This window comes from Nasonia vitripennis, chromosome 3 (genome assembly GCF_009193385.2).
Source record: "Nasonia vitripennis strain AsymCx chromosome 3, Nvit_psr_1.1, whole genome shotgun sequence".
Classification (NCBI taxonomy): domain Eukaryota; kingdom Metazoa; phylum Arthropoda; class Insecta; order Hymenoptera; family Pteromalidae; genus Nasonia; species Nasonia vitripennis.
The window spans coordinates 20,910,827-20,934,881 of record NC_045759.1 but is presented as its reverse complement, the minus strand read 5'-3'; the positions used below and the strand labels follow the sequence as shown (position 1 = coordinate 20,934,881).

Below are 24,055 nucleotides of genomic sequence, written 5' to 3'. Positions count from 1 at the left end.
ACACTGACTCATCTCCCTGCCCAGCCCTCGAAAAATAATCCGTCCGTCAAACGCACCGCGATTTTTAAATCCCCCACATCCGCGTAGATAAGCTCCGATATATCCCATCCGCAAACTCTATAAAATTTATCGTCGCGCGACCGATTTCGATTTAATTGCCCTAACGCGCGCATCTCACCGCATAATTGCATACACACGGACGCTGCTCTCGCGGAAAACTGGCGCGCGTATCCGATTCTTTTTTTTTTTTTTCGTCCCCGGCCGCTCGCGACCGTAATTCATTATTAATTATACACGCATGCCAAGACGGCGGCGGCAAAAAAAGTATATATACAAGCGAGAGGAGAAAATCCGTATAACCTACTAACACGTTAAGTGCTCGAGTGCAACAACTCTTTTGACGTTCGGCCGCGCTGTTATCATTATGATGTGGATGTGTACGTATACGCGCGAGCTGCTTTTACGGCCGTTTGATTTGTTGCGCGCGCGCGCGAGGAGGTCTTTTCGCGTGTGCGATAATTCTTTCCTTGGCGGCTGAGCTGTGTGTACATGCCTTTTGGAAGTGCCTCACACCCGGAAGTGTTGGGCGAGAGAGAAATTGAACGAAGAGACAAAAAGCCCTCCGAATCAATCGACCGCGCGTGGAAGTGGAATAAAGACTCAATCCTCGATTCTCCCACAGCTATTACACAACAATCCGCGGCAAACCTTGAAACAGAAATTATGCAAAGCCCCACAGCTCTGTTTCTCCCCATCAGCGGCACGAGAAGGCAGCCCTTATTCTCTCTCTCTCTCTGCTCTCCCCCGCGCGATGCACATTTCCCAATCGGTGGCTGCTATGCTCCTGCACTTACCCATATAACTCGCTCGTCGGCGGCAACGGCTGCGCTCGATAAAGTCTGCACGCGATCTTCATCGCTCGGTCAACGCCTCGAGGATGTATTAAACGCGAGCTACACGTTATTATGTACCTGTGTGTGTAGAACGTGAAAACACGAAGCGCGTGACGGTGAAATTACGGGAGGTGTGTGTGTGTGTGTGCATGTACTTTTTTCTGTTGTCATTTTGGCTCCATCGCTCGAACTTATCGCCTGCTCTCTAGTATCTGGTTAGCGACGATAGGTGGCGCATACGCGCTTTTCCGTTTCCCTCATCTGGATTCGCGCGCGGAATGTATTTATCTTGCTGAGCCTCAGTTCTGCTTGAGCCGTTTATGCTATAACTGCAGCCGATAACAAGAGCGAGTGAAAGAGGTTTCTAAATTTACTGGTTAAGTCCAACGACAGTTTGATTGATTTAGTGATGCGTAGCACTGTGAAAAATTTGATCGATGCTAATGCCGAGATTCCGCGCGAAGAAAAAAGGCACACGCTTGTACTTTCACTGAAGAGAGAAGAGATAAAATAAAAAGGAGCGCGCATTCTTGATCCCGACTAATTATCATTCAAATTAGAAAGGCTCGCCTATTCGGATTACATTCTTTTCAGAAATAAATTGCCGTTTCGACACACGAGCTATTAGATTCGCGCGCGACAAGTGCAATATACACAGGGTCACACACACTCGCTGTACACTATCAATCACGCGATCGCTAAGATCGAAGAAAAACGCCGCGCCGCAGAGGAATCCATTAAGCTCGAGCGCTCGCGACAAATCGGCGCGCTGCGAGAAAGATCGTTAAGGATTTCCGGGGAAAACACACGCCCTCCGCGCGCAACAAGAAAAGCGCGTTATCGCGATACCTCTCTCTCTCTCTCTCTCGTTGGTGCGATAACAATTACCAGAGAATCCCGTTTTCTCTCGAGCTCGACACCGAGAGTACATGTGTGTGTGGACACAGCGCGGCGACCGGTTCGCCACCGGTTGCGAACACAATCTCTTCATTTTCCTCTCCTCCTCGTCGTATAGCTTCTTTTGCTCTTTTCTAACTGGAAAATATAACGAGCCTCGGCGGATGATGGGACTGCAGCTCACTTTTGTTATACGCGCGGCGTAATTTTTCCTTGATTATACGAGCCTCTTCCCGCTGAGGGGATAAACTTTGTTTTTTTGTGATAGGTCATACGGCGTAATTAGACGCGTCGCCGGACTTTTTTCGTTAATAACGATCGCGCTCTGGATATATTGCTTCGTTTAGCTCGCGCGGATATGAATGTAATTACCCTCTCGGCCAAGCAGTGATCCGCTCGATCTAACGATCTTATCTCGCGCGCGTATAGCGTAATCTACAATCCTCTGGTTATACGTTACATCGATTTCAATACACGCGCGCTTCTCGAACAACAATGCGCGTCCGTGTCCAGCGGAGCTCGGACAATAAATTCACCAATTAATTATACCTCTTCGAAAAATTCATGATAAGCAATTAAACCTAAGCTCGAATTCACCGCTATAAGTCCGGTCGGCGCACTTGAAAAATCTGCAACTATACACACACTATACCTACGCAGCGTACTTCCTCTCGGTAATTAAGAAGGCGACCGTACGTCAAGAGTATAAGAGAGAATTCGAAAACGTGAGCCAGCAGAAAAGCCGCATCAGTCGTATAATCCAAAAGCAGTGCTCAAAAAAGAAAAAATCAAAAGCGCGCGCTCTGTGACTATCTGTCCGGAGAATCGCTCTACAGAGTCTATAAACTTCGAAGTAGCCAAGAGACTGCTGCATTCATTCGCAAATCAAGTCGCTCTCTCGTGCGCACACCTGTCGGCACTCGATGAAGTTACGCTTCTTTCTCCGCGAGGCCCTAGGATTCGGCTCTATTTTTCCTAATAACCTGATGTAGCGAGTGAATCGGAGCGTTAGAGATTAAATTCCGTCTGTCAATTAGCCCGCACGCGTTTGACTCTCGCGGGAGGATCGACTCTCGAGACTGCAGCTGATTTACGACGCTTTTGGAAAATGCAAACGCGGAGATGATTATATCTGAATGGCGATTACATTGTTCCTGCGCAGTGGAAAATTTAAAACGCACTTTCACTGCCCGGCGTTCTCTCGCGCTGCGCAGGCCGATCGTTAAACAAAGATTTGATTTAAAGTGCCCAGCGCGCGAAGTTTGGTATAATTCCAAGAGCTTTACGGCCGCTCGGTGACTCGTCTTATACTCGAGGCAGTAGTAAAAGTCCTGATCCGCGAGACTCTGCGCATCAGCATCGTGTAATAAGTCGGAATTATATTCGGAGATAGTTTATCGTTACCATAAACCTGTGTGTAATACGTTCGTTTGGTCAAAACGACGACTAACTCGAAAACTCTTCTTTCTGTTCCAGGTACGTAGACAGGCATACATCTTCGGCGTATGGGTAAGAAAAATCTCGGCCGAAAACAGGGAAGTCGTGCGCGCGCACCTGTACACAGAGAGATATCGCCGTCCGCTCGTTACCTAGAAAGCGTGACTCCCGCCGCCGTCTTATCGAGCATCCGTTTTAGCACTAGCTGTGCGAGGTTAACGGGGTTACATATATACACGTAAAATTCGTATGTACAAAGTTCACGCGGTTATGAAAGCCACGCGTGAATTTCGCACATACGGGGAGTCCAATTTTCGCGATTACGTCTCTCATTGTTCGAGCGATTAGAATCCCCTGCGCAATATCGCATTATGACGCGTGAAATGCAACGCTCTCGTATGTGTGTGTGCACAATGAGCTAGCCGCAGGAGAGATGGATAGACGTGCGAGCGAGCTGGAAAAGGAGAGGCGCGCGGAAAGATTGACGGTGTGATTGATGAACTCGTGTATTCCTGAAGGGTTACACGCGCTGCATAGACCTGCAGCTAGCTCGAAAGAGAGAGAGAGAGCTCTCTTTTATCGGGGGAAGCATTGCGCAAAATGACTCTCTTTTTTATTTTAGTTGAGAGGAAAGCGGTGATTGATCGGTGAAACTGCGCTCCCGAATCGGCTCTAATCGAATTAGCCATCATTAGCCTGTGGATAATTTACAACTCGATCTAACGTGTCCCGTAAATCAGTCGGCGCAAAAACAATATGCCGGCTAATTAGACTGCGCAAAATAAATATCCACTTTCGATGCTATATATTTAAAGCAGCGTAAATTAAACAAAACGATCCTCGCGTGTATATTACGAGAGAGCGTATAGGCTAATAAGCGGATGTAGCGAGGAGTGGTTTGCGGAATTTTCACGCTGGACTACATATCCTCCTGTGTGTGAGAGTACGGAACTGTCCGACCCTTTCACACACAGCAGATCCCGTGTGGGTAGTACGAGCGCGCGTGTGCTGCACTTGTTCGTAATTGGGAGGTCGACTCTCCTCTCGGGGGGATACGTCGAGATGCGGGTCTAGTATAAATCAGTCCCTCTGCTCCTTCAAGACTTTCTTTTCGAGTCGAGTCAACCCTCGCTGATCTGTGTGACCCATAGCCTTTCTTTCTTCTCCTCCGAATCAAAACATCGATCGGAGCCAACTCCTCAAGCATCCCCTTCGGTTTATTTTAATTGCAACACTCGACTCTTCTCCAAACGGAAAAAAAAAACACATCTGCACATGCACACACAATGGCCGCTCTGTAGTTGGCCGTCGTACACAAACGTCGGCTTTGTGCAGCGCATCGTCTCTAACGCGAGCTTTCGCGCTCGCGTATGTATTTTTCTACGCGTGAGAGAGAGAAAGGCGGCTTTTTGACGCTTGAATGATGAATGGGATCGTTTTCCAAGCCGCGTGTATGTGCTTGGTTTATGTGCGGTCGGAGAAATAATTAGTTTTGCGAGGGTATTTTATAAGCGCGAATACATATGCGTTGAAATTACACAGCGGGGAAAGCGGTTAGTGGTTTGTATTGTTTTCGGCGATGTTGTGTGGTTGCGGGAGAGTTTAATCAATAGGGATTTGAATGTGTGATAAAAATGACAAGGCTATATACGAGCGTCGTATATAAAAGTAATGGACTGTCAGAACACGTTGCACGAGTATACATTTTTGCTCGAACGCGAAGGAGACATTAGTCGGACTTTCTTATATACGGATCGATAGAGTAGGCCAATTTTCTGGAACAAACAAATAAACTCTGCCGTTCATGAAGTCCGCTACAACACACGGCTTCTCCGATAGAACCTCGTCCTCTTATTCTCATCCCTGACGTAATCGCGTCGGAAAACGCTCTTCCCGCGTTTCCCTCGAAAAACAAAAACTCTTCCCTAATCGAGTTTTCCCCATTCGTCACCGCGACGATCGTAAAACTCCTTTTCTAAACATTCAGCGGATCGTCGTCGCACAGCCTCTCGTAACATTCGTCTCAATACGTCGGCTTGAATTACGACCGCCTGCGTGAGTTTAAGAAGAAGAAGCTCGAACAAATATAAGAGGGACAGCGTGTTTACGTAGCTCGTAGCTCTAAGTGGCGCCGCGGTGTGTGCTTTAGCCTCGCTGTTACACTAAAACGGAAGCCACGCTCGTAAATTATGTAAATAGACCGTTTTTTTTCGAGACAGAGAGAGAGAGAGAGAGAGAGAGAGAGAGAGAGAGAGAGAGAGAGAGAGAGAGAACTTATTACCGCCCGAGAAAACAATGGTTCACCCTTTCGCGTAAATATTTAAGCAAACTTGCGCCCTCTCTGAGAAAAAAATATTCAGCTCGCTCTTAAATAATTCATCCCACGTACGCGCGCGTCTCCGTCAATCAGAAAAGTCAGTCGGGATTTCTCGAAAGGGCTGTAACCCTCGAGCCGCCGTTGCTTTCGAGGGTGTCCAATTATGCTGAAGGCACGCATCGAGCGCGTGCCGCGTTCGTTAGTCGACGTTGCGCGCAGGCGCTAACGATTTCAATTAGCGCTCTGCAGGGAGTATATATATATGTATATATATATATATATATATATATATATATATAGAGAGAGAGAGAGAGAGAGAGAGAGAGAGAGAGTCCGCCCGGCAATTAGCCTGTTGTGTTGCGGGACGGCTATAGGCTGATTTGCGAATGTAAAGGGGTGTGGATCGAGTATAAGGCTTTGAAAGTTTTATTTTTTTTTTTACTTATCTATAAAGTTCGTGTGTACTTTTTATATATAGGCTCGGTTCAATCAACTCTCTCGCGGCCTTCGCTCATCATCCCGATATAAAGCGCAAAGAGCCGCCCATTATCCTCTCGCGCGAATATAGTCTTCTATGAAAAAAAAATCCAGTATATACAACTCCGGCGTATAAAGCTCACTTGCGTAAGGGCAATTGCGCGCGAAGAAGACAAGATCCCGCGGTGCGGTGGCAATAGCGATTGTCTTGTCGTCCCTTGGCCGGTGCAGCGCTGGCTCATTCTTATAGTTGTTTGCGCGGCGCGCTGCGGTGATAGTAATTGTTATCTTCTCCCGGCTACTGCAGGAAGCGGTCTCGACCGCAACGGGAAGCGCGCGCGTCCTGGAAAGTCGATCATTTTCCTTCATTCGCTCGCTCTGCACGAGATATAAAGTCGTTTGTAAAATGCCGCCCGCTCGTCTGCTATATTATACATATCGTGTGCACAGCGATAAGTCGCTTTGTTCTCGAAAAATTATACTAGAGCCGCGCCGCTTCTTCTTCGTTTAATAATAATCGATCTCGCGTCGCGTGACAATGTGTATCGTTGCATAAATTATACGGGATATGATGAAAAAGCTCGTCGCTTTTTTGTCTCCTCGATTTCACCCGTCATACGACAGAGAGGCGCGTGGCGCATAATATAACTCTGCTCTGGATTTATTGCGAGACAGCTCTGAAAAAGCGTATACGCGACCGTGAAACCACGCGATTCTCTGGCGAAAAACAAAAAATTAACAACGAGTCGAACGATCGGCTTCCGTGAAAAATCATGTCGAAAAGGCTATACTCTGCTTTATATACAGGCTGTATTGTATATACGGCGCGCGAAAAAGAAGGTTACACTGCAGCAGAAGCTCGATCTTGGCGCTGAGGAATTCCTCTCTCGACGCCTCTATAAATAATCGCCGCTACATGCGCTTAGGCTTTTCTTTCGGGCTCTTGACCGTTAGCGTTTCTTCTCACTCGATTTTTCTCCACAGTCCGAGAGACGAGCGGCTTCTTATATCGCAGCAGTGTGTTTTTTACGCGCTTTTTTCCAGGGAAATTGATTTCGAACACGTCGGGACGAGAAATATTATTTAATTTACAATCCGGACGTTCGATCTGATACAGAACTCTCGATTTACCGTTCGGCTCCTAATTAATCCCGTTGTAGTCTCGGTCAACCGCGTAGTTGTAGCAGTGGTAGTCTTCTCTCTCTCTCTCTCTCTCTCTCTCTCTCTCTCTCTCTCTCTCTCTCAAAAAGTCGGAATAACCCAACGAATCCCTCGGCGATCGCTCGAGCGAAGCGGCTAAAAATCCAGATGAAATCTCAGGAGAGACTATCCGGTCACGCTCGACTCGGCGGCTTTTGATGCGCGCACGAGAGAGACATTCTTCTTCTCTCGCGAGCCGAGAAAGAGATTTCGATTTCACGAGTCACTCGCTGCTCTGCTGTTGCCGGGCAGTTTCAATGTCGATCGAATGAATTTTTACAGCCGCTTTGTTCGGTAATGAGTTTTTTTTTCTCAATGTTACGAGAAAAAACGCGACTCCTGCGTGCAGCGGGTCTGATAAACGACGCATCGCTCGGAAGTGTGTCTATATAGAAGAGCATCGGAAGCCGTAGTAAGCGACAGTTTTACGATGATCCAACGAGAGCAGTGTGTATATAGCGTTTTCGCGTGCGCACACGCGAATATAATCCTCCTGATATATCGTCCCTCGTCTGGTTCGTCCCAACGACGTTCGTGTCGCCGACGCTTTAAAGATACATAAGGAGAGGAAAGAATAGGTAAAAACCGGCGGGAGTAGGGGACGAACAGGGTCGTACCATCCTCGCTCACGATGGTACGACCTTTTTCACATCGATTCCCTTATATACTATATAACCGCATCGCGATGATATACATCACATAGCTCGACTCGACTCATTTTTTTATTGTCACACACACATTCGACTTTCCATCTGCGGCATATCGAAGAGGAAAATTAGGCTAATCGCGCCTATAAATATCGCGCGCGGGAAGTATAACGCGTGCTATGCTCGCTGGAATTGGGACAGGATGCTTCTCGGATGTGTATAATAGAAATTGCGATTTACGAGGCTGTATTCTTTTTTATTTTATTTCTTCTCCACCGACGTTTGTATTGTTCGCAGTTCGAGGCTTTCACGCGGGCACTTGAATGCGCGCGTCTTGAAAGTCATCGAAATCGAAACTCTCGTTTCCGTCGTATCCCATCGGGCATCATCGACTCTCGCGGTGTGTATAAATCTCCTGCGCGAAAACGAGCACCGACGACGACGGCCTTCGCGACAGTGTCGCAATTAGCCAAGCGCAGAGGCGTCCATTCTTCAATGGATCCGCACGTCGGCCCACATTGTCCGCGAGCTTGGCACACCCATGTGTGTGTGTGTGTGTCCGTGCACCTTCTTCCTCCTCCTCTCGAGAGAGGCGTATATTAGCGGAACCGTTGTCGCGACGCGCGTGACTTTGGAATGATCTTTTATCGCGACTCGAGCTTTGAAAAAATGTTTCTCTCTCTAACGGAGCGTAAAGAATACATAAACTGGAAACGCCGCCGGACAATTAAAAAAAAACGAGCTGTGCGCACACACGGATGCTAATAATCTCGAGCGGAAACACCGCCGCCGCAAACTGCACACGCTGCAGAAGTGTAGGGTATATGGAATCGCTGACGCGGCCGCAGCAACGCTGAACGGAATTTTTTTACGCGTGTACATATAGTTTTGCAATTATTCGTGGGAAGAATCATCGCGTTGACGTGCGCTACACGAGAAAGTATCGGCGCTTAACACTGTAGGATTATGGAAATTTCACTCGCAGCTTCCGCGCATGTATAATTGCTCGTAAAACGAGCCGCTGCTATGTACAAATACCGGAGAAGAGAAGGTTTCGTTTATTTCGTCGCTCATTAGAAGCCGGAACAACATACGCATAACGGTATATTCTTGTACTCAAGAACGTCTGGCGATCATGAATCCATCGATTCTCCCGCGAAACCTCAAGCGCAACTTTGTCGCCTCCCACGCCGCACTAACCTTCGCCGCATCGACAAAACACCTCCGACGACAACTCGTATACATTGTCACACACGCCGGCGTCGAGTTCTTAGCTTATACGCGAGAAGAAAAATCCCGTCGATTCCGCGAAAAGCGACGGATGGATCGATGATTTATAAGTCTTGTCCTCGTCGTCGCGGCCCGTTTATTTTTTATCAATTCTCGCTCTCGCGACGGGGGAGGAGCGTATACGAGACGAGAGAGTTATTGCGCGACGTCGCTTCGTTTTTTTAGAGAGAGATAGTTCGCAAGATTTACGAGGGATTGTGAGCGCTGTGCCCTTTTCCGGTGGCAAAGGGTTAGGGGGTATTAATGAGGGAAGCCTCTCGCTGATGATGATTTATGCTGTAGCTTTCGGCTGATTTTTCGTCGTTGGAGAAATAAAGCGCGCGACTTTTCCGAAAGAGCGTAGGCTCTGGCGATCGAATACAATGATGCCTTATTCGCGATCGTGAAATAACGATCTCCGCGCTTTGCGAAAGATTCTTAAGATTCAGCTCCGCGATGAACTGACGCACGTTTATTATTGTATCAACTGTGACTCAGCGGATGCAAACAAGACAGTTTACCGTTGCATATAACACTGGTACGAGGACCACAACGATCTGATCCACTGGCCTCCTTTGTCATCTTCTTATCTCGCCCGCCTCGTAGGACATCGATCGAGAGATTACGATCCGGACGTAATCCGGTCTCTCTCTCTCTCTCTCTCTCTCTCTCTCTCTCTCTCTTTGTATTATTCCTGTGTATGATACGCGCACTTTCACCGCGTATAATAATCGGAAAACCGATTAACCCGATCGAACGAGAGGACGTTTCCGTGGCCCGTTTAAACGTACATGTGGGAACAGTACTCGTGGGATAGTCACCGGTAGTCGGAAGAGATTAATAGCCGTTTCGGCTGATGCAGCCAGTGCGTGACGGCACAGATCGCCGCGAGGTATTTGGAGAAGAAGTCCTAGACTTTTAGAGAGTCGTAATCGCCGGGCTTAAGTATGTGAAAATTGTGAGTTATGCCGAGAAAATGATACTTCTCGAGCGCATAAGTGTTACGCGGACGGTAATTTTCCGGTTATAGCTACTTTCCTCCCTCGAGACACCGCGATAAAGTAATTTCCAAATGGCTTTTCGAAAAATCACGCGATGATAAAAAGACGACACTTGGAGGAAAAAAATCAGAAAGACACGCTCCGATGCCTCTCACGCTATAGAGAGAGAGGGAGAGAGAGAGAGATCGTACCGATAAGCGTGAAAATTACCGAGAGAGATTTTCGAGCTAACAAACGCGTCCGGCACACACGCACTCGGCATATTATTAATTACCTCTTCCAGGTATATGTAACACACGGTGACAATTTCTACATCCGTTCCGTTTCTCTCTCTTTCTTTTTTTTTCGGTGAAGAGTATATCCTCTTCGGTACAGTTAGCCATTGTCGCAGAGCGAAAAAAAAACAAGAGTCGCAGTTTCGCGCTGCGGGTGTTATCTGTAATTGGATCGACATCGACACTGGGAACGGATACAACCTCTGTGCGCTCGCGCAGCTTCTTTTTTTTCGGGAACGTGTATTGAGATGTTACAGTTAGACCCCTAGCGTGTCTGTGCGTCTACACCAGTGTTTATCTAGAGTCTAACTGGTTTCGAGATGTCTCTCTCTCTCTCTCTCTCTCTCTCTCTCTCTCTCTCTCTCTCTCTCTCTCTCGGAAGGTAAATATCTTAATGGAGAAACTCTTGATATCAACACCTGCGGGTTATTAGACTCGCAGCTTTGATTAATCGCTCGAGATACGAGCGCGAAGCCAATTTCATCGCGTGTGTAACAGAAAAACGAACAGCCGGAAACAAAGTAGCCCGTCGATTTTCTAATCGAACCAGGCCGTACAAACAAAAGATCAAAGTTATACCTCTCGAAAATAAAAGAAGCCAGCCTCGCAAGCGACTTCTTCGCAGTAGCTCGAGCGCAGTTTTGTCCGACAATAGAGAGAAGCTCCTCTGCACACAGGGGGGTATAAATTAGGCGCTGTGTAAGCTCGATTCGCGGGAGAGTCGTTGAACTCTCTCTCTCTCTCTCTCTCTCTCTCTCTCTCTCTCTCTCTCTCACTCTCTCGACGTGTCTATAGAAATGCAGCGTAAAGAGCAGCGCTGATGTCAGAAGTGTGTGCAGAAAAGAAAGAGCTGGGCTATACACACGATGCGGCGCGCATCGATCGACCAGCTCAGCTCGCGGCGACCCTTGATTATATTTCCGCGCGCGACGATCGAGGCTGCTGCTATATATGCATAGAGACGTGTACTTGCGCGAGCAAGGCTTCGAGTGTGTACGCACGTATATACCCTCCGGATTACGGGGAAATCGCTGTCGAGTCGGTTAATCATTGATGCATAGCGCTACGGTTATGAAGATATGAAACGCTCTTTGTTTGGCCGCGCGGAGATTCGATTTTTACATTAGAGGCCGTTCATATGTATAGGGAAGGTTATTTAGTAATGAACGTTCAATTTCGTCTCCTCCTCGTCGTCCGGTCTACGCTGCAGGTATCAGGCCCAAAGCGAAAGACGATATTACCCGAGAGAGAATATAGTGCAGCCTGTGCAACCGGTCACGTTTCGGCGCGCGCCGAATATCGTCTTACCTCCGACGATTACGCAACGACGTCGGCTCTTCCGATACGCATATTCTACACACTGCAGAGAGTCTCGTTTATTTGTCTCGCGGATGTCTCGCGAAGTTTGACATGTTCTCACCGTTTTTTGCGCGCGACACTCGATACGCGCAGATATATACTTTTTGGTACGACTTCGACCGCAAACGTACTCGCATAAGCCGATATAACTTCTCTCTTCTCTGCATAATATAAGCGTCGGCCAAGAAGAAACCCGGCCGGTGTGTGTGTGTGTGTGTGTGGGTGTGTGTGTGTATAGAAGACAAAGCAAAAGCCATGATGGAAAGGCGAATCCACCCTCGCGGCTTCGGAGTCGCGTCAGGGCTTCGGTGTGACGGTGAAAAAAAAGGAAGGAAAAGTACGCGCGAAGCCTCGCAACTGCGAGAGACTGATTAGTCCCGCTGTTTATGATACCTCTGTGTGTGTGTGTGTGTAGCGTCTTAAACGCTGGGAGTGGAGCGGCGAATTAGATTAATGGAGTTAGGTGCTAATTCGAGCGAAAGTGTCGCTTCGCATTTACCGTAATTTTCGATCGCCATGTATGGGGAGGACCATAATTTTCCAAATTAAAAGCCGTAAAAAACCTACTCGAGAGCGCGTAATTCGATAATGCGACAGCTCCCCGCATCGATACACGAGCCTGATTAAATAATGGTCGATTCGCGTGCCCACTATACACTTCTAGTGATTCAGTGTAGCGTTTAAGGTCGATTAACGAAAAAGCAATTCTTCTTTCTCTTGCAGGGTGCTGAAGCCCCCAGGCGGCGGCAGCAGCGACATCTTCGGCGCCGGTGGCGAGGTGAACAGTCCTCGCCGTGCCAAGCACCACAACCAGTCCCAGCTTGGCTCAAACTTCTTCGGCAACGGCGAGTCCCAGCCGTCGTCCAACGGCAGCAGCGCCCCGGAAACGCCTCGCAGCAACAAGCCTGGTAATGACTCGTACAAACGACTCTTCGGTCCTCCCGATGCCCGTCCACCCTCGACCCCAAACTCGAAAAATCACATGCGCAGCAACATTGCGCTAAGCAGCGCATCGAGCACAGAGCCGAACTCGCCGAGCAGAAACGGCACTGCATTATCGCACAGCAGTAGCAATGGGAGTATGAGTAACGGAAGCAGCAATGCACATTTGGCCAATGGTAATGGATACCATCACAACGACGTTGTCGGTACGTAAGCTTGTCACTAACACACCTTTGAGATAGTACGCGCGAGAGCTGATTATTTATTATTAACTTTTTGGTGGTGGGCTGTGTACATTGTGTATTATATGTGCGAGTCGAGCGCAACGCCGGACACTTCTTTTACCATCATAATCCTCTGGCGTTGCGTAACTCGCTTGTACATTCTTTGTCTCACGCACATTGTTGCGCACCTTGTTGGGTCTTATACACGTCTGCACCGCAGGAATACGCGATAAGTGAGAATTATCGTCTGTTCAAAGTTTTGTACATACAATAATTTCGAGTGCTGCACAGAACGAAACATTTTTTTTCTCACTTGACGTGTCTTTGTCGAGTCTGGTAAGATCGAGAAGGTAGAGACGTTGTAATTGAATTTGCATGACTGATCGGAGTCGTATATACGGTGTGTATCGAAGTATTTTTAAAGTAGCTTTTGAAACGTTGTTTGCTATATAATAAAAACGTAAAATTTTGATTACTCGAAAAATTTTGCTGTAGAAAGTTTTTGTAAATATAGCGCTGTTGACTATACCGAATCGCTGATCGAAACGTTATACCTTGAAATATGTGTCAACGTACTCACACGTTCAACAATCAACTGAATATATGCTCAACACACTGCCACTATATATATGTTATGCATTAAGAGATTTATAATCAATATTTCTGGATAATAATCGAGAGACGAGAATCGCTGTAGAAGCTTTTAATATATTATGCCTCGACTAAATTATATATTTCAAAATTTTTATATGCCCATAATAATAATGAAATTTCTCGTCTCAATTGCACTGTTCACAAGCAGCATTTAGGAGAATCAAGCGATTTCGTAAGTGTTCAACATTCAAAATTATCGATTAGAGGCCAAACATGATATTTTTTTATTATTATTTTTTATCACCTTTTCAAAATTCATGTGAACCTATTCATGCGGAGAAAAAAATTAATCGTATATCACGTAGTCATTTTAACCGACTGCTTTTTCGTTGACTTTCCTATACGTAGTAGTATCAGATCAGAATCAGTTATTAGATCCTATACCAGTGAAACGAAATTTAATTTTACAAAAATGCACATATTTGGAGTTAGTTGACCATTTTTCGGCTAAATTAGTTTTAAGTTTACCACCTACAATGTTTATTTCTGTTATACGACACACGCTCTGCTGTGAAAAAATGTGATAATAATAGACCTACTATATGGATTGCAATTATTAACACATTTTTAATGCACATCGCTTAATTATTCTACTCACCTTTTGTGTTCCTCCTCATAACATCTCTGGATCCATTTCATTCATCACGTCTCACCTCACCCACGACAAATGTTGCTTTGTACAATTGTAAATAATTCACGCATCCCCATTCAACATTTGTCATAAAAGAGGCAGAGATATCCCTGCACGAACATTGGCATAACATATCTCATACCTTCACCGAATCCCAGAAAACCTATTTTCCCACTCGGTTGCAGTATCGGCTGTATACACCGACAGCAGACGATAAAGCAGGCACTTCAAAGCAATTTTAATAAACAATATCAAAACCGCACAGAGGTTCCTTTCTCCATTCGATGGAAAGCAGAGACTTTAATGATATACAGATCGTGTCTCGTCTATAAATTACTCCGCACACGGGGAGTATTGCAAAACTCCGTTCTCGAGCCTAAAGAAAACAATATTCAGCCGTTGTAAATCCTCTGATAATTGAAATAACGATAAACGTCTCTCCCATCGGGCAGCGCGTAAACTCCGCGAACAAGTTCCGTGTGCCAATAAACATGTTACACACAGCTCCCAGTCTATCATTAGTCTTTCGCTGCTGACAAACGCGCGCTAAACGTCTCTCTATACGTGTGTACAGCCGATACTTGTACCGCGCATAGAATCGAAAGAAAAAGAAGCCGGAGAAGGTTGTTTCGACGAAGACTGTAATTCAGCGAATGTTTAGTCGTGATATGTGTCGAATCGAGAGATGTGTTACTCGGATAGTGCATCACTTGAATTATCGATTATCAATGTCGACGTTATCGCCGATACGACGTAAAATCGATGTGTACTTTTGACTTTCCGAAACTCCTGTCACAGAGAGAGCCGACTGAATAACGCGCGAGAGCTGTGTTATCGTCGTTGAATTTCAAATTTTCACTTTTGCTCCGAATTCGAAACAACCTCCTACAGCATATGCATGAGGTACAAAAAAAATCGAGGAGCAACCCGATCACACCCATCAATCAATTTCCAACTAAAAATGTACAAAATAAATCCATCCAAGCATATCTGTGTTTGGTCTGTTTCTATCTCGGTGACGGGAACCAACCACCAACCACCACCACCACCTCCTCGACTGTGTTGTTGTGCCTGCCTCTGCCTGCAATCCCACTGATCTCTAACCAATAACCAAAAAAAAAAAAAAAAAATTGCAAATATCGCTCGCTCGCTCTCGCTCTCGCTCTGTCTCGCAAAAATGGTCTCGACACGGTGACACTGCAGGAGGATCGTCCTGCATGCCGCGCAACCCGGTCACCGGAGACGGAGTCGACGTTAAGCCTCATGCGTCGAGGCGCATCGTACGCAGGAGCAGAGGTAAACGATTTCTTGTATCCCTTCGTCCTCCTCTATATTATATCCTTATTCGCTCCTTCTACGAATTTATTTCCTCTGTGTTCCTTTCAACGATATTATGGTTTGATTTTTATTATTTAATTTTTCTTTCAGTTCTTATTTTAGGATTTTTTTTAACGATGATTTGAGTTTGCGACTTTTGACAACTGTCTTGTATACTTTATTATTTGTTAGTGCGTTGAATTGCGATGAACAGTTTCCAAAAGCATCTGATTATCGACTTATTATTGTGAGTGTGTATATAATAAGCCGATACAGCCCTGATATTTTTAAAAGCTAACTGTAAAGTGACAATTTGATCTGAACATTTCGAAACACGGTTTACCTTATACAATATTCGTGCATAGTATGTTCAGATCGAGTTGTCGAGAAAAAGGCTTATCCATAAGCAGAAAAGCATGGTTTTGAATTTTGTTGATGTTTTTGAGTTTTGCATGGTTTTCCATTTTTTTTTATTTTTCAAGCATTTCTCTATAAACGATTCTAAGTTTCCCATAGGTAAAATTCTCGTAGATTTAAGAAAACGATACCATTCAAAATGAAAGAAAAGATCTGATAAGAAGCATCTGCTCAAAATCAGCAAAACAGTACTGCATATTATCATATCTCAATATAAAGCGCTGGACCAACTGTCGCTAGTCCATAAATAATAAATCGTTTGCAACGACAGTCAGTCCAGCAAAAAAAAAAAAAAAAAAAAAAAAATACCTCGTGCACACAGCCAACAGTCAAACTCACACCATTTGTCTATCTTTCCACAGATGGCAACCCAGTGACAGGAGCCGGCTACGAACAGCCGCTCGCCCAGCAGAACGGCAACGCCAACGGAGGCGGCAGCAGCGCCAGCAGCGACAAGTCCAGCACCGATTCCTCGCCCTCGGCCAACTCTAACGTACCACGAATGAAGAACCGCGTGCCACCAGGTGGTTTCTCATCCGGCCTCTGGTAAACAGTAGCAGCAGCAGAGCCGTCCTTTCGCAACACACCGGCCCCGGCGAACGAAGAGGATCCCTCTTATACACACATCCTTATGTCTTTTGTTCTCACAATGAGTTTTTTTTTAATTTTCATTTTGCGTCCATACGTCCTGTTATGAAAATTCGTCTTTTGTGCGTGTGTAACGTGAAAATTGCGCGATCGAAATCGATTTGGTTTTAATGAGTGAAGCGACTTAGAGTACTTAAGGAGGGACGAACACTACGATACTGGATTGTATATGCGATTTCTATGGTGTATACCCCCGTGTCTACGTGTGTAGTATGGCGCGCGAGATTTCATTATAGTCGAAAGTGACCGAGTGTAGAGGATGAGAATCCTGTTGTATTTCTTTTTTTTATCGTGATGATTCGATTGAGAAAATTGGAGTCGAAAGATCCATGGAAGTGAGAACTGACGAGAGAGAGAGAAAAAGAGTGAAGTTTTTGAGAACGCAATAAAAGTTATTGATGATTTTTTTCTAGAAAAAAAATAAGCAGTTTCTTGTGTTTCCTTCCCGAATACTTCTTCGTTCTCCTCATTCGCCGAGGCCGGTATACAACGACGGCACAATTCCCGGGCGAGAATTTATTTCTTTCCTACAACTAATACACCCAACACATAATTTCGTTCTGTTTTTTTATACAAGTGAACGCGTGGTTCGGAGCGTCATCCCTGGAGTTTGCGAAATTTTGATCCCCGATACCTAATCTCCCCCCCCCCCCAACATAGTGTATCCCTTTTTTTAACCCGTGTATTAATCTCTGATGCGAACCAAAAAGAATCGATACGAGAAATGAATATTCTTTAATTAAAGTATATAATAAATAAATGTATCTTGTAATGGAAGCAAAGCAAAGCAAATCGATAAGTAATTATATATGCTCTTTCGACTTAAAAGCTGTGTATGTATCTATGACGATTCAACAAGTTTTAGATTACGTCTTAACATAGAACAGTTGAAGAGATCAAACAAATTTGAGCAAAAAAAGAAATTGTATATTTATAGAATTATATATCTGTGCTTTTCTTTTTTTCGAGAGGAAAAAAATTGATTAATAAACATAAAAAAGTGCACCGTATGGAAAACATCAAGTCAAGGAAAAGTGCTTTCTTAATCTCCGTGCCTTTAACACTAATATTATTATTATTATTATTACAATTAATTATTACTATCATAATTATTATTATTATTAATCAATTAATTATTACAATCATTTATCGTGTACTTTCGCTGACTACTCGATAATTCAACGTTTATTCAAGTAAATAGAAGACGAGAAAGAACAATATACAAGCATGAATAATGTGTAAGATCGCATAATACTATACTACTATACTTCACAACTATTGAAAACGACAAAAAAAGTAATCCTACATTCATTATCGTCATTTATCACTATCATTGCTAGCATCGTTATTAAGATTGTCATTCATTTCAAATTCAATCGATTTTCTACATTTATCAAAATTCATACAAGCCCCGATAGATGAAAAAAGTAGTTTCATCTCGTATCTTGTAGGTACTTTATAACTTTTGATTTCACTCTAAGCTAACCATTTTTTTCACTTAGCTTCAACAAAACATGGCGAAAGCACAATGCGTTACCATATTTATTTCACCGCGAAATCTAATATTAATATCGGTACCACGCAAAAAATCAGCACGCCTACGTTTTTCTTTTCTTCATAAATATTATAATATATTCTATACTTTGTGGTAGTCTCTCCTCGAAAAGTTGTAGTTTACAGACTTACCTTGAGCTTTTACATTCTTCGAGCAGAGAAAAACAAAAAATTCATGCAATTGTCTTTCGTGTGCGTAAAAGATATTACGTCCTTTATTTGTACATCGCGTTTCGTCACATTCTCGTGAAATAGCCTTTTTGTACTATGGTATTGATAAATAAAATTTTGTAAGCGATACGATTTTCTTGTTCTGTTTTATTTTTATTTTATTTCGACCCTATGATTTTCCTTTATCCGCATATTCACCCATATCATTGCATCCAAAATTCCATGGTAAAAGAACACATTAGATATTTCATTCATGATGTTCAATTTTCTTAGGTACATACAAATATGGTAAATATGGAAATATTGGAATTGGTTTTTATTTTGACACTTAGATATATGGAAATAAGAACTGTTCTTTTTTTATAGAAAAAGTAATGTACGTATTTATTCAACAAATAATGATTATATAACATGAAACAGAACACGGTACGTTACGATGTATAAATTAGGCAAATGATTTTTTACTGATTATTGTTTAAGAACCAACCGGTTTCGTCGTAATACTATATAAGGTATACTTTGCATCAAGCAAATTTCAGTTTCTTACTAACATACAAAATAATTAACTTGTAATAACGGTTTAAATATCATACAACATTTTAAGGTAGAAAATTTTTATAGTGCATGCAAGAAATTATGAACTAACACTTTGAAAGAAACTCAAAGCCTTTTTGAAACAACGGTTTGACGGCAGTACTATCGGTAATTTTACAAAGAGCAGTAAATGCATGTCGAAGATTAACTTCAGCCTCTAATTTGGTCGCAATACTTTGAGCGCGCTTAGTGATACTTGCAGGTACTCCAGCTAATCTAGCAGCATTGAAACCATAAGATTTCGGGCACGCGCCTTCGCTCAATTTGTAAAGGAACGTTACGTTCTCTTCGCTTATTTGATCTTCATCATCACTTTCAACCATGCATGCCTGTAACGGAAAGACAACACGTTTGTTAAAAAAAGGCAATCAAATGATTAAGAATAATTATGCGTGATAATGGTTGAGAATAATTTACCATATGCGCGAGGGTAACATTTTTATTCATCTTGTAATCTTCCACAAGAGTATGATAATGAGTGGAGAAAAGTGTCCTGCACTGTATTTTGGTAAGGGCTTCCACCACAGACGCGGCAATAGCAGTTCCATCGTAAGTCGATGTACCGCGACCTAGTTCATCCAGCAAAACTAAAGAGTACTTTGTAGCGTGTTGCAATATAGCAGAAGTCTCGCTCAACTCGACCAGGAACGTACTCTGGCCTGCCATAATATCGTCATTCGCTCCCAACCTAGTGAAGATGCGATCGACAAGGGTTAAATTGCAATCAGTGGCTGGTACATGACACCCCTGGAAACAATATTTAGCATAAGTTAATTTGTTTTCTATTAATAAGGTACTAGAAGTTATATCATTTTAATACATACGATTTGAGCCATTATTGTAATGAGACCAACTTGCCGCATCAGTGTTGATTTACCTCCCATATTCGGCCCAGTCAAAATTATGAGTGGAGCGGCTTCGGCGGTCGCAATAACAGTGTCATTCGGAATAAAGTTTTCGGAAACAATGCATGGATGTTTGCCCTCCCGTATTTCGATGAATATCTAATATTTAATGACTATTAGTTAAAAAAAAATCATTCTAAAGTAAATTAGCGATTGTTTAATAATCTTACGCCTTGATCATCCGTATCATCAAAAATTGTGGGAATGCACGTCACGCATGTACGGGCATATTCCGCAAGAGATATCAAACAATCCAGAACTGCGATATTGTAGGTGGCATTGCTCCATTTGTCATATTGGTCGCTGAATTTGGCAAAGATTTTCCTATTACTGTCTTTCAAAACTTTATCCTTTTGCTCCTCAGCAGCTATTTGTCTTGCAAGAAGATCCTGTATATTTTATAAAAATGATTTCACTATTCAATTTTAAAGAAAGTCGATTTATAATATAGAAAGATATTCACCTTGGATTCTTCAGTGTAATACCTCTTGAAACCTTTTCTTGACCCCTGCAACTCGTAGCCGCTGCCGACTTTTTTAATTTGACTTTCTGGGACTTCTATTTGGAATCTCTTTTTGTCGTTTCCACAAAACTTTATTTGGACTCCGAAATGCTTTCTCTGCTTCTCAAGGTAAGAATCTAATTCTTTTTTAATATCAGCCAGTTCCATCAAAACAGCGTCATATTCTCTGTCGACGCCGTGTTTGGGTACTATGAATCCTTCCTTTTTGGCTTCTTCGTGATTGAACGCCGTCTGCAAAATGTATCAACAAGCGTATCAAAAAGTAGCCGCGTGCCGATGCATAAAGTTAAATGATTATGTTTGGTCGACGAACTTTGAAGTGATCTAAAGTTTCTCGCAACTCTGGGAAATCGCCTTCTGGTTCCAATTGCGTACACTTGTTGATGAGTGGATTAGTGAATTCTGCGTAAAAGAAGTGAAACAAAATTTAAGGCCATAATCTAATTTTACAATAACTCTGACTTGAAGAAAAAAAAAATTACTCGAAAATTTTTTAATTAATTTTAAAATATCTTCAAAGCCATTAAGTGCTGTAATAAAGTCAACGATTGTTTTCTTGGAGTAGGCGGGACCTTCAAACATGATAGCACGTCCATCTGGATGATTACGTAGTTTTGCAGCATTTCCTTGTACGTGAATTCTGTGTAGAAATGAGTGCATTAAAAAATGTAGATGATAAATATATAGAATTAACAACCTTTTCTTATTTTGTTAAACTTACTTGCTCAACAATCTTTCGAGATCCGGTAATCCGCTCAACTTGCTACGAACTTCCTGAACTACGTCCGGGTTATCTATCAATTCAGTTATAGCGTTTTGTCGTTCGACAATAACGCTTTTGCGGCAAGATGGCCTGCATACCCATTCTCGTAATAATCTTTTACCGAAAGCAGTGCAGCAATTATCTAATGTCTTTATCAACGATCCTTCATTACCAAGAACTCTCAAATTAGTTATTGTCATGGCATCCAAAACCTACACATATCATGTTGGGTGGTATCAAGAGAGAAAAATATTTTAATTATAATACTTTTACAATAACATTAAACTTTTAATTTACCATATTATAAGCCAACTTGGTTCCGTCTGACTTCTCAGCATTAACGGAAAAGTCGGGTGGTACGTAAGTTTTGAACCTTCCTTGCGCTAATAACTGATGATCCAATTGATAGTTTTTGAGTAAATACACACATCCACCAAGAGCATTAACTGCTAATTGCTTTTCTTCCAAAGGCGTAAGTCCTAAGCTGTCTCCTACAACAATCGACCAAGCAAAATCGATTAGCTTTGTTGAATTTTAATAATTAGTTAGAATAGTCAAATATTTAGTGTTTGAGAAATCAATCGATTATTACCATCATTTAAATATGGTTCTAAACCTTTTGGCCATGAAAAACTGGAATCTTCTTCGTTTTTAAAGTAATCAGCCTCGTGTAGAACCTAAAATTAAAAATATTTATAAACAGATTGTAAAATTTTTTAAAAGAAAAGTTAAAAGCATCTACACTTTACATTCAAAACTTTGGTGGATGACCAAAATTGAACTTCTTTCTGTAAGGCTTCTTTCATTGCACCAGGTAATAAGTTGTTCAAAATCTTTAAAGTGGTTTGACTTAAATTATTACGCTCATAAATAACGTGAGCGGGAGGATAATGAGCAAGTAGCGTTAATAGTCTCGAGTTGCAGCGATCATCTTGAAACTGACCAAGATTGAAATCTCCAATGGTTGTATCAATGAAACAGACTCCATAACTTGATATATTTTGATTACGCTCCTGTTTTTCAATGATAGACAGCAAGTACGTAGACGTTGGGGCTGAAGCTTCAGCATCTTGGGCAGTATAGACTCTTGTTCCCTTGGTACTGATCTGACAAATCTCTCTTTTAACGACTTTGTCAAATTTAGTCGTTTTGCCCACTGAAAATAGGTAAGATTAGACGTTATTATTTTTATGAATCGATTATATTAATGGTTCATAACAAAAGAAATACTTTTAGCGCATCGTTGACTCATCATTTCTGGATTTTCTGTTTGTTCAATTCTTGCAACCTTGTAACCTCTTTCAATTAGACTTGCAGAAAATCGTCCATAAGCAATTTCTGGAAAGCCAGAATGCGCGAATTCTCCCTGCAATACGAAATAGGATCTTTATTATTCAGCAATCTGTATTAATAATTTATCAAGTAATAAAGATTTATGACATTACTCTCATGAATGTTAAACTGAGCTCATTGACTCCAGTCACAGCATCCATGTGGTACAATTCATAAAATTTGCCCACTTTGAAGAATAATACGCAGTCATAATGATCAGATTTCAAAACCCACCACTGACGCATGGCCTGAAAAAAACATAATGTACATGAATTGCAGTTTTAAAACAATGATCTATTCAAAATATTTATGAGACAGCGATGACTTACAGGTGTTTGCTTATCCAAAAAGTCTGGAGGCACATAGACAGTTCTTGGATCATAATCAGGGTCAGTGGATCGACGTTTTTTGTTATCTCTGATCTTATCTTTCTGCAAAAATTCATACTTTAAATGGGGCCAATCCTGTGTGTCTGATGCTTTTCCAGTGGGTTGCTCTTGACCAGTTCCTGAATCTTTTTTAGCGATTGACTTTTTAGCACCACCACCTCTTCTGGATGGTGTCTTAATATTGGACATTTTCTGTTTTTTCTAGAATTAAAAAGCAAACAATAAGTTAAAATTCTTCATAGTTACAATAACTCTAGATGCCATACATACCTTTGGTGTTTCATCCTCATCTTCCGAAGCAGTATTGGGTTCACTTTCGCTGACCACTGAAAGATCCAAATCCTCTTCAGATTCAGCGGACTCATCTGTGAGAAAAATGTGTTAGCGAATACGAATGCCACTGAGGAAACCTGACTATTATTGATAAAACAAATAGCTTACCAGGCTTGTATTCATCACCGGAATCCTCACTATTATCTTCTGGAATGATGATTCTCCTTCTCTTGGGAGTAGGCTTCGGTGTAACAGCTTCCTCGCTCTCCTTTGGTTCCTCATCGTCATCGAGATCATCCAAAGACCTTTTTCTCTCTTGATTCTCTCGAACGTTCTCCTTGTCTTTGCCTTTGCCTCTCTTAGTATCTGAATACAGTGTTATATGCGTTGATTATTGTACAAAATACACAAAGAATTTCAAGGAATGACACACTGGACCATGAAACTTTCAATTCCAGCACGTGATATTGCGTCGCGTTTTACAATAAACAATCCAGCAGACACAGTGTCAACAAACAAGACAGACAACCAATAATTCAAGGTTACACCAAAGAAAAGGTGGAAAATCACAAGCCTATATACGCAGCCATATACGCTATACGTACCTTTGTTCTTTTGTTCCCTCTTCGGAGTCTCGGATTTCGCCTTGGACGCCCTGGGCTTCGGCGCCGGTGAGGAGTTGTTCGATCTCGGTGAGGCTCCCTTCGGCGAGGTGAAATAGTTGAACAGCGTATTCACCTTCGGCATATTTTCTTGGATTCAAGACGACTGTTTATATTAGTTGAGATTTTCAATTTAGTTCATGCCCTTTGTGTCTCGACTAGGCGAATTCCCTCGTGAAACTGCGATGCTGCGTTGGAACTTGGACGATCCGCGTGTGCGCTAGTTTTTCGAAAAGGCGCGAGAAGCCGGGCATTGATTCACCCGCGAAATTTGCGACGTTGCC

The 24,055-nt window shown here is 43.0% G+C and overlaps 2 protein-coding genes across 12 annotated transcripts in view; one reads left to right on the top strand and one right to left on the bottom strand.

Moving 5' to 3' along the window:
- LOC100113585 (microtubule-associated protein Jupiter) overlaps window positions 1–18,459 on the top strand; it is a 56,104-nt gene extending 37,645 nt beyond the window's left edge. For 3 of the 11 annotated variants that reach the window (XM_016983329.3, XM_016983330.3, XM_016983328.3), the window contains exons 2-5: window positions 12,496–12,920; window positions 13,741–13,764; window positions 15,427–15,519; window positions 16,320–18,459. In XM_016983329.3, the coding sequence (XP_016838818.1) occupies window positions 12,496–12,920; window positions 13,741–13,764; window positions 15,427–15,519; window positions 16,320–16,507 (730 nt within the window). In that variant the 3' untranslated portion in view covers window positions 16,508–18,459. Of the gene's footprint in view, window positions 1–3,266; window positions 3,300–11,793; window positions 11,880–12,495; window positions 12,921–13,740; window positions 13,765–15,426; window positions 15,520–16,319 lie in introns of those variants that run through there. The other 8 variants (XM_032597948.1, XM_032597947.1, XM_032597949.1 and 5 more) reach the window with 6 other exon arrangements.
- On the bottom strand, window positions 17,715–24,020 carry LOC100115613 (probable DNA mismatch repair protein Msh6). The gene is made up of 17 exons (XM_001600242.6): window positions 23,715–24,020; window positions 23,278–23,475; window positions 23,107–23,201; window positions 22,777–23,037; window positions 22,561–22,695; window positions 22,346–22,481; window positions 21,865–22,271; window positions 21,708–21,792; window positions 21,413–21,606; window positions 21,074–21,327; window positions 20,835–20,992; window positions 20,666–20,754; window positions 20,293–20,583; window positions 20,000–20,218; window positions 19,749–19,928; window positions 19,342–19,671; window positions 17,715–19,253 (listed from the first exon to the last, which is right to left on the bottom strand). The coding sequence occupies exons 1-17, from the start codon at window positions 23,854–23,856 to the stop codon at window positions 18,972–18,974; spliced, it is 3,456 nt and encodes a 1,151-aa protein (XP_001600292.1). The 5' UTR covers window positions 23,857–24,020; the 3' UTR covers window positions 17,715–18,971.
- Between the last annotated feature and the right edge of the window lie 35 nt (window positions 24,021–24,055).